This window comes from Lucilia sericata, unplaced genomic scaffold, assembly GCF_015586225.1.
Source record: "Lucilia sericata isolate MDLA Ls3-8-SP2 unplaced genomic scaffold, ASM1558622v1 Contig003380F_arrow, whole genome shotgun sequence".
Classification (NCBI taxonomy): Eukaryota; Metazoa; Arthropoda; class Insecta; order Diptera; family Calliphoridae; genus Lucilia; species Lucilia sericata.
In genome coordinates this window covers 19,408-30,860 of record NW_023996843.1, presented here as the reverse complement: position 1 = coordinate 30,860, position 11,453 = coordinate 19,408, and the positions used below count along the sequence as shown (strand labels likewise).

Below are 11,453 nucleotides of genomic sequence, written 5' to 3'. Positions count from 1 at the left end.
CCCTTAAGGTCAGGCTGGTGCTTGGTGCTGAGCTTTCGACAGAATTACTTCTCACCCGCACAACTAATTCTATATAAATATATAGGACGAGCGGTGGGAACTGATGAAGGAAATGACGAAAGAAAAGCAAAGAGAGGGAAGAGAGGGTGATGACACGGCCATATCGATAGAAGAGGGGTTGACACTGACACTCTAGGGCTGTCGAAGATTTCCTTTGTAGAATCTAGTGGCAATCAAAAGGAAGATGGCTTTGTTCTGCCAAAAGTCGGAAGGCAAAGGCAGTAGCCATTCGGAGGAGTTGATTACGATATTTTAAATGTATGGTCGAACAAATGAGGAGAGAGCACACTGAAATCTCAGGCATTTCTGGCTAAGATGGAGCAAAAAGATCAGGATGCATTTTCTTTCGGAGATGTTCCTCTTCAAAAAGCTCTTCTAGGGTTGATGCACTTCTAGGAAACCATCAAGCAAGTGATGTCGGTGGACCGTCAAATATCCGAGAAAATGTAGAACCCTCGACACCAACTGCTTGCCGATCCGGTAAAAAGCAGGGTGGTGTTCCTACTGTTGAAGCACTGAAGTCTTCAGACTGCTACTCCCCAGCTGCTTTTCTTAAGGATTATCAGGCTTTTCTGGCAAAGATTAAACAGAGACCAGGATTCGTTTTTTTTTTTCGGAGAAGTTTCTCCTCAAGAAGCACCAACAGAACGTAGCTAAATTCGAAGGTGTTACCTTGGGTTGATGCAGTTCTAGGAAACAGCAAGCAAGTGATGTCGGTGGACCGCAAATCATCTGTGAGAATGTAGAACCCTGGTGGTGGAATTCAAAAAGTTTACGTTGATGAGGAAGACTGGTGCAAACCCAGCAAGCGCCTCTAATGAGTCCCATAAGTACACTATTTAAAGAGTTAGATCATGGGATTACCTGTAAACCTCATCAGTAATGTAAAGAAGTTTATGGGAGGTTAGCTGCCATTGATGGGAAAGTTCTTTCCCGAACTGTAGCCTGTAAGTAGCTACTGACTATGGGTAGCTGTTGTTTCGATTCATTTATTCGTGCATCTGGTTTGAATTCAGTTTAGGACATAGGCACAGTCTACTGTTTTGGGAAATGATCTGTTTTTGGGTATCATGAACCCATTAGACCCAATAGAGCCTACATTACTCTAACCTCTACTATCTTTATTATAAGCTTAATAACATTAAAAATTCTAATAACAAAAAAATTCACCTTTATTGTGTGGGCTGAATATTGAACACAATTTAAACAAATTGATTGCACTTTAATTATTTCGATACACAACTTTCAAATATTGAGCAATATTTTTTTTTTTTTGCATTGGAGTACTAATAGCCGGAGGCAATACTGTATTAGCTTTGTTATTAATAAAACAAAAACAAAGAAACATACGAGTATAATGAAATATTTTATTTTGAATATTTTAGAAGAAAGAAAAAAATATTTATAACAAAATGAAACACAACATCTCTATATATAAAGTAAATATACCAATTAACTATGACCCCGACTGATAACACACGTTTCAATTTTTTCATTTCTCAAGTATGTACTTTAGAAAATCAACAGCAATAACCGCATTTAAAAATAAAATTTTTTATAAAAAAATATGAAAATAAAAAAAAACAAATTGAAATGATGTGATGATGATGGTGATTTGAATAAAAACACGTACTTTGGAAAAAAAGTTTAATTTTATTTTTTGTTTTGTTGTTTTCATTTGAATGTAATTTTTATTGATTTCATTTTATTTAATTCATTTATCTGTTTTGGTTTTTTAATTTTTGTTTAATTGATAGTCTTCTTAATTAGAAATTATTTTGCAATTTCTTAAACTTGTTCTGATTTAATAATCGATCGTCTTTCTTAATAAATATGCAAGTGTAACATTGAAATATTTTGTATTTTTATTTTTTAATTGTTTTCTTTTTTGTTTGCAGTTTTTTTTTTTAATTTAATATTTTTTTTAATAATTTTGTTTGCAAATCTTAAAATTTACTTTTTAACCTTTTTTAGTTGCATAGGAATTAAATATAGTAGAATAATTAAACAATGTCTGTTTGTTTTAATATTTTCTTTTAATAATAAATAAGTTATAGAATTAAGAGTTAAGAGAATTAACAAATTTTTTATTTAATAGATTAATTTTGAAATTAAAACAGAAGGAAGATTTCTGTGTAAACAAAATGAAGTTTATAAAGTTTATTAAATAGAAAAAAACACATGTATAATTAAATATTTGTAATAGTTTTTTTCTTTTTTGTATAAATTAAATATGTATAAATGTATTTATTGTTGGGTATTGCATTTAATTGTATTTTTATTTTTTCTTGTGGTTTCAAATATGCGTGTGGGTTGTTTGGTTTGTTTGGATATAATTAGTTGGGATACGTTTAATTTATTGGAGTATTTTATTATTTTAGTTTTCCTTTCATTATTTGGAAATTTTCTATTTTGTTTATTTCTTCGTTTAACATTTTAAATATTTTGTTTTCCTTTATTTATTTATTTTTATTAAATTTATTTTTGGAAATGTATAAAGAGTCTAGAGAGCTTAATGCATATAGTTATTTTTTTTATTCATTATTATATTTTGTATACTGTTTTAAATAGAATGTTAAAAGTGTTTCAAGAAAATGCTTTTGCTTTTATTAATTTTATAGTTTAAGTAAAATTTTATTTAAGTTTATGTTATACTTAAGTTCTGTTTACACTGCCTAATAAATGTTGTCCCAAAATCCTTACAAAATTTCTATCCAATATTTTAATAAATTTATAAAAAAAATGTTTATATTTTCTTAAAGAAAGTTTTTGAAAGTTTTTTTTTTTTAATATACAAGCAACTTTTATAAAGAAATTTGTATATTTTTTAACACTTTCGAATTAATCAACATTATCACTTTAAAATTTAAAATTTTATTTTGGCACCTTATAAGTTTTTAAGCAAATAATTAATTTCTTCCCCAAGGGGGATCTTTAAAAATTGATCATTAAGCCAGTTCATAATGATGTATCAATGTCATAAACAATTAATTAGTAAAGAATTTAGAACCTTAATTAACGATTTTTTTTTATTTGAAATTAAAAAATTGTTTAGTTTTAAATATTTATTTGGTATTTTAAAAACTATAACATCGATGTTATCTGTTTACAGATTCCAAACGTTATAGTTTATTTTTTTTTTCAAATACACCATTCTCTATTATTTTCTAATTAAATTATTTAGCATTATTTCTTTATATAATTTAATTAAGTAAAAGTTTCCGCTTATCGTTTCCCCATTAGAAAGCTAATGAACTCTCAACACAGTAAACCGGCTGCATAGTTCTAATATGTCTAAAAATGTAAGTACATAAAGTGTTACTACGTTAGGCCATACATACATTTAAAAATTAAAAAACAATTATTCCAAGAGTATTTTTCTGGTAGCGTTTTATAATTAACTTTCCCTTAAGGGAGTTTACACCCAAATTAGTTAGACATTCATTTACAGCGTTAAATTTGTTTAAATTGAAATTGCTTTAAATATTTAAACTCAATTTTATGTTAGTAAAGATCTCATAAATTGTAATTCCTTTTCTAGATTTGATAGAATCAATATGAAATGAAGACATTCCATTGCACTTGTTTATATACATAAATAATAAAAAGTGGAAAATGAGCGTGCATTAAATCTGGAAGGTGCAACATATTCAACCTAACCTGCGTTAGGCTAGGTTTTAACAGGTTACCAATGCTTGGGTCTTCGGTCCCTTTGTAAAAAAAAAAACTTTAGAAAACAATAATAGAGATGGAAGAGACGGAAAGAATGGAGATATAAGAAATGGCTAACAAACTAAAGTTCACACTCACTTTGACAAATTGGTATATGAGTTTTTCTAATTGATCATACGATAGATTAGATATATCGTTGAAATAAGCCGACCACACAGTTCGGCAAGTAGAGGGGAAGACGAAATTTAAGCATTTACTTATATCTCCCTTACAAATTTTAAGTCATTGGTTCAGACTGCAGTATATGTATGAAATGGCTTAAATAAGATGGTTCAGCGAAATTACCTGACTCACTATGAGGTCAATTTGGCCTCTATACGATGCTTCCAGGTGAAGCTTATTATTAAGCTTTCGCAGGGAACAGATAAGAATGCTGATATCAGTCATAGTGGGAAACTGTACTATTGGCAATCACGCCAGAAAAATAAGCCCTAATAATGAGGTGGAAGAGGAAATAATACCTCACCTACTCTGCTGTTGACGATCACTCAATGAAAGCAGAAAATATTGTTTTGGCTTTGCTGCTCTATCTTGTTTGGTTGAGCTATCTGGGATATGCCTTAATAATATCCTAAATTTTATGAATCTAACCGACTGGTTTAAATCTGGAAGTAGTGAGTAATACTTAATGGACTCCTATGACCACTAAGGTATCACAACGGTACCGCGATTGGGTGGACCCATGTGAGCCACTAATGATTGAGTGGCTATCCGTCTTACCTAAACCTAGAGTTCGGTTTCGAGCCGTTACTAGGGCTGGATAATTTTAGAGAAGATGGGCTAACGTCTTATCTTTATCCACATTCTAACAACTTCTGCAGAAATCATTATATGGAATACCAATACGTCTAACCAAATTTACAGTGACCAGTAATGATAAATACAAGCTTTCCTAGTTTGTAGTCTACAAAGACCAATGAGATAGGTACATGGGTCCATATGAGACCACGCTCTAGCAAGTGTGCAAGATGATCGAAAAGTTATATTCAAGAATGCAATAACTTGTGAAAATCTAGAGCTTTGTTTAGAACAAATCAGTAATTTTTAAGACAGTGTATCCTCAGATCTGCACTTTTAAAATATCTCTGATGTGATAAACAGAAGTGGGTCCTTTGCTTTCGAAACTTTATGTATTCAACATACAAATTCCAACAATTTTGCTTTCGAATCGAGTTATAGAATTACCCGCCGTGGTGATCTTGACTCTAAACCTTATTAAACTATGTATCATTCCGTAAGTTCGAATTTTTCGAACATTGCATCACATCACTTTCCAGTTTTACTTTGAAAAGTAACAGCAGAAAACATAAAATTTAATTGTTCGAATTTCAAAACTATTGGTGGTTAAACGTAATATTTAAATGAGTTTGCAGTAATTCGAAGATGTTAGAAAATTCTAATTTTTCGAAAATCCTTAAATTTCGTAAAAAAATTTGACCTTAGACTTAAATTTTTTGCATTTTGCTGTGATTTTTCAAAATTCGAACTTAATTTCGAATTTTTCGAAAATCAAAAATATTGCCAAAATGTAATTTTTACTTAAATTTTTGAATGAAATTTGTGTCTATAATTAAATATGCCACATTTTTAGTCATGTTCGAAAAAATTAAAGTTCGAATTTTCAAAAATATTGCTAATTGTCTTGAAGTTTGACTGAATATAATAAAGTTTAACTGAATATAACTAGGTTTTATCAGAGAAATTATACTTTCTTAGGAAATCAATTCAGTAACTGATCTGTTTTTATTCCTCTCTCCTGCTGTTTTCTCTTTTTCTGTTTTCTTCTAGTGTTTATTTCTCTATCCTTGGATATTCATACTCTATGAAGAGAATCAAAATGAACCTCCAAGTGAACTAGCACCTTTTTATGGTGCATAACCTTCTGCGGTTAAAAATTGCAATCTCCATCTGAATTAAACCAATTCTATAATAGACATTGTTTTTACATTTTTTAGCTTAAATTTAAATGTTGTTAAGTTTGTGAAATTTGTTTAAAAGTAATGTTTTAAGTTGATTTATTTTATTTTTAATAACATTAAATGTTTTACTGTTTATGCATTTGTTTATTTTAATTCTGTATAAATTTGTTTAGCGTGTTTAACTTTTTTAATTGTTTTAAACAAAAAGTTTTTTATTTAAAAAAATTTTTAATATTTAAAATTTAGTTGGACCAAATTTTAAAACTTGAAATTTAAGTTATACTCGTATCATCATTTCATATTTTTTTGATTTATCACTTACAACTACAGTTCCTTTGGGGAAAATCATGTTTTTTTAGACTGTGTAAACAGTTTTAAGTATAAATAATAATTTAATAAAGTTTTTACTTATTTTGTATAGATAAAGGTTTTCTTTTTTTTCTGTTTCTTAATTTCATTCTTGCAATTCAATCTTTTTAATAGACTACTAAGTAGTGGTTTTTAAAAGAAATCAATAAATATAAGTACAATAATTAAGTATTTAATTAGAGAGCGTTTTAGAGAGACTTTAAGTAAGTTTGGAAAGAGAATGTTTTATTTTGTTTTCTTTAAATATTTAAGTTAGGTTTACAAAAAAAGTATATAAGAATTAAAAATAATAATTTTATAGCTTAAATTTAAATATAAGTATGAGATTTTTGTTTTTATATAAAGTGGCTTTTAATTGTTTTTTTTTTTACTTTAAGCAGAGTTATAAAAAATGTTTTCTTTTTTTAAGATTTTCATTAAGTATTTAGTTATGTATTTATTATGTAAATGTAAGTAGTATATAATATAACTGTGTATATATGTATATGTAAGTATAATTTTGTTTTTTTTAGTAATATTTTCTTGTAATTTTTAAATTTTTTTGTTAATATATTTAAGAGAGCTTAAGTTGTTGTAATTTCTTTTTATTTTAAATCTTTGTATGTATATATTTTGTTATTAATTAATGTATAATTGTTACTTTTTTTGTTACAAACATATGTTGTTGTTATTTTTAATTTTTTTTTAATATATATAAATATATGTAAGAAAAAGATAATTATAGGTTGTTGTTGTTATATTATTAAATATGTAAGAGTACAAGCAGGTGCAGTATTTTATTTTGTATATTTTGTTTTGTTTAATTGTTAATAATTCTTTTCGTCATGGATTAAATATGCGTCTGTCTGCTCTCTTTAATTATTTTTTTCTGTTACACGTTTTTATATAACTTTTTTTTTGTTTGTTATACTTGTTTTTTTTTTTTTGTTTTAATTTGCAAATAGTTAAAAATGTTTTTCATAGAAAATCAGGGTTAAAGATCAATGGTATTAAGCTAATACATAAAATAGTAGTAATAATATAAATTCGTTTGAATAATAAATTATTAAAAAAATACCTACAATATAAATATTGTTTAGTTATTATTATATATTAGAAAAATTTGCACGATCACACTTAAACTTGGTGATAAGAAAAAAAATTGTGTATAATTCATATTCATTTTATGACTTTTGCTGTAAATATTAATGGATTTTTAAACGATTTTTCTTAATAATTAAGACATTTAAGTTGACTGGCAAACTAAGTAGAAAGTTGGGAATGAGCAAAGCTTTAGATAATAAAATTGTTATAAATATAAAATATGTATAAAAAAATAAATTCGTTTAAAAAAAAAATTTTTAAAATATCGATAAATAATATAAAATGAGCTAGTAAAGTTGTTATTTTGTCGTAGAAGATTTTCGATTTGCGAGTTAATAGGAATTATCAACAAATAGACGAAAACATTGTTTTGAACTTTAATGAAACAAAACAAATATGACATCAAAGTCATATTTATTGTTTATAAAGTATTATAAAAACTGCGATAGCTAGCTATTTGTTAGCATATTAACATTCATCATTTATTGCTTTTAAAGTTCAAACTTTGAATTGATATTAGAAAACTTGTTTTAATCAGAATGAAATCAAAACACTCTTGTTTAAATGTTATATGAAAATTACCCAAAAAAAACGTAAATAATATTTATATAAAATAGTGCTTTGTACTTTACCTAATGAGTTTACGGAATCATTTCAAATATTTAATAAAAATAACAAAAAATCAAATTTTTTTAAAAGGAAATAAGATTTTTGTTCAAAATTGAAACTGTTTTTCAAAGTCTTCGAAACAAAAACTAAATAACATCAATCAGACCCTTTTAAAAAGAACTTCTAGTATTAGAAGTTGACCATTTAAGTAATTTTTGCTTCAAAGTAACAATTTTCAATTTTGATAATATAAGAAAGATATCAGAAAGGCTGTCAGTCTCTTAGATGGTCATGTATTCAACTGGACAAAAAGAAATTTTAAGAATTTTGTTTCGCACTTAACACTGTAATTTAAAACAGCACAGATTTACCCTTAGGAAAAGTAATACATAATTTCAGAATAATTAGAAATTTTCTAATAGTAAAAACAACAAAAGTTTTAACATCTTCGGGGCAAAACAATTTTCCAAAAATAACAACTTTAAATTTAAAAAATACACAATAAAAAGTATTAATCTTAAGTAATTATTTAAAGAATTTAAGCAATAAAATTAATTAAAATTAAAAACAATCTTTAACTCTGATTTTTTACGTTTTGAAAGCCCTTAATGCGACTATATAATTATAATTATTATTATTTTTTTTTAATTTTTTGTTAATGTGCAGTATTCAATTTATGAAAAAAGAAAAAAATAATTCGATTTGATTTTCCTAATTTGTTTTTTGTTTCTTTTGCATCACTTTTTTTTTGGTTCATATCGAAATTATTTTTTTGGGTTAGTTTAATCTAGTTCATTTTAAAAACCATTTACCACTATTTATTTGTTCCTCTGATCACTACCATTTAGGCAAGATGCAGCGGCCGCAGAACTAGGCGATGAGATTCTTTGACTTTGAAACTCAGCAGCATTCGATGATGATGATGGCGACGTCGTATTTTCATTAATCGTTTGCTTAGCACTACCACTACTTTCTCCTCCACCTCCTGCTCCACCAGCAGCACTCGCACTAGTTGTTGAATCACCTTCGGTGGTTGTTTGTGAACTGCTAGTGTTGTTTTTTGAGTCCTTTAACAAATTACTTTTACTACCCTCGCCCATGGCCAAACGTTGCATTTGTCGTATAACGGTGGCGGCCAAGTAGGCCTGCTTCCAACGGGATTTGGCGAAATTCTTTTTGAGTTGTTCTGAAACCGTGGCGTGAATATTTTTATTGCCGGCTGCATTGCCTGAGATCCAAGGGTGTGCTAGCGCTTGTTTGCAGTTGAAACGTTTCTCAACATTAACACACATTAAGTGTCGTATGAAATCCTTAGCCGAATCACTGATTTCATCCCAGTAGGGTGAATCGAATTCAAATTCGCCCTTTAAGATTTGGGCAAATAGATTGGCATCATTCTCATCGTAAAATGGCGGATAGCCGCAGAGGAGAATGTACGAGATGACACCTATACTCCAAATATCCACTGCTTTGCCGTAAGGCTTTTGGGCCAGCACTTCGGGGGCCACGTAGCCGGGTGTGCCACAGGCTGTGGCCATTATACCGGAATCCTCCATTTTCGAGAGACCAAAATCACTTATCATAATCTTGCTATCATCGTCGGGACTGTAGAAAAGTAAATTTTCCGGCTTCAAGTCTCTGTGCACCACTCCCTGCTCGTGCATATAGTCGACGGCTTCGAGGATTTGTCGTATCAAGTCTGAGGCATCCTTTTCGGTATAGGAACCCTTTTCCACAATACGATCGAATAGTTCACCTCCGGTCACTAGTTCCATGACCAGATAGATTTTTGATTTATCTTCATACGTTTCATATAGTTGCACTATATTTGGGTGTGTTAATCTGTTGTTACCAGTGGAATCTGTTGCAGCGGCATTATCATTCTGATGATTGGCACTGAATCTTCTCAACACACGTATTTCATTTTCTAACGATTCCTCTTTGCCCTTCAGCGCTTTTTTATCGATTATTTTTACCGCATAGTGTTTGCCAGGTTCGTCTTTGCTCTCCGCCAAGCGTACCTCAGAAAATGCCCCTGTACCCAGTAGGCCATGTAAATTGTACTTATCCTCTATTGGTATGGTTTTGTTTAATTCCTTAATTTCCTTGGCCTTACTTTTCTTGGCCGAATCCTTTTTGCCAAATAACGGCATATCGCTACACTTTTGCACTTATTCTGCTTGTAACAAAATTCCTTCGGAATCCTCTTTCCTTTTTTCTAAGAGGATGATGGGGAAGTGTTGCTTTCTTTCGTTTTTGTTCTCTTCAGATGTTCTTGCTTGTTTCTTTTTTTTTTCTTTTAAAATTCACTTAAAAATCTCTAACATTTTATTTTTTGTATATTGCTTTGTATTAACGTTTTTAATGCAATTCCGTTCGTTTATTTCATTCGCTTTTGCTTACATTTATTTCATATTACACACTTATTTCGTTAATTTTCTATAATTCCAATAAATTTTCCTCTAATTGGAATAATAAAATTTTTCTAATTGCAAAAAATTAACTTTTTTTCTCTGTAAAATTTTCCTTTTTTTCGTACGTCACACACACAGAAAAAACGGTAAATCTCTCATCCGCGCAGCATATACTCAATAAAGGCAAATAAACACTGATGCAAAGTGTATTAACAGAGTGGAGTCATAGCCCAGCTGCTTAGTTTTTTAGCGTAAAAATAACAAAAACATCAGCAAAATTGTGACAGATTGTTGGCTTAAAACAAAAACAACAGGCTCATTTTGACAGTTCGATAGTGAGTAACAAAAACAAGTTGCCTGTGTTTTTTGTAGATGTTTGTCATACAACCAGTTCTGTCATCGCTTTATTAATACACTTTGTAAAAGCTGAGCCAAAAGCGGCGTTTCTGCAACTTTTGGTCGGCGGCTTGATATAAAAAGTAAATGTCGCGTAAATTTAAACAGTGGAAATTTTTCATAAGAAAATAGCGCTTGTTATATAGGTATCAATAACAGTGTGTTATATAGAAAATAGTTTCTATTAAATTTTCTCTGTAGAAAATTGAAATTATAACAGTTTTTTATTGAAAACTTTTTGTTGTTTTCCGTAAAAAATATATTTCTTGAGATACGTTCACAATTTTGCTAAAAATCTCAATGATATTTATAATTCGCTATAAAATTGGTGATGTAAAAATATGTATAAGATTTTATTTTACACAATATTATATACTATAAGGAAAAAGTTTCAATTAAATGATATTAAAAATAATACCCCATTTACACATACACGAAATCTAGTACTTATGAGATTTCAAGCCAAATCTAGTTGATTTTAACTAGATTTCCCATACAAAACAAAATCTATTTCGTAACTAGATTTCGTTAAAATCTACTCAAAATCTAATAGTTTTTAGTGATGCAACTCTGTTTTTCCCTAAATAATACTAAAAAATACGACGCTACACAAGAAAAAAGAGCAAACAAAATAAACAAAAAAAATTTAAATGTCGACAAAATTTTTATAAATTGAAAAACGTGAATGAAAAGTTAATCTAAAATAAAAGGTAATGTTATATTCAAATATCTATTTTTTATTATAAATAAAATTTGAATAAATTTCCCATTTTTCCTTCTTATTTTTTATATCACACACTTTTTCCAGAAATATTAGAAAAAAAATGAAATCTTCCTAAATGTCAAGAAGAGTAAGTGTAAACGGTTTAGA

At 28.7% G+C, this 11,453-nt stretch overlaps 1 protein-coding gene across 1 annotated transcript; it reads right to left on the bottom strand.

The window, feature by feature from the left end:
- Positions 1-6,873: 6,873 nt before the first annotated feature.
- On the bottom strand, positions 6,874-10,395 carry LOC119614778 (calcium/calmodulin-dependent protein kinase type 1-like). The gene has a single exon (XM_037970886.1). It carries the CDS (start codon positions 9,923-9,925, stop codon positions 8,591-8,593), a length of 1,335 nt encoding a protein of 444 aa, XP_037826814.1. The 5' UTR covers positions 9,926-10,395; the 3' UTR covers positions 6,874-8,590.
- Positions 10,396-11,453: the final 1,058 nt, after the last annotated feature.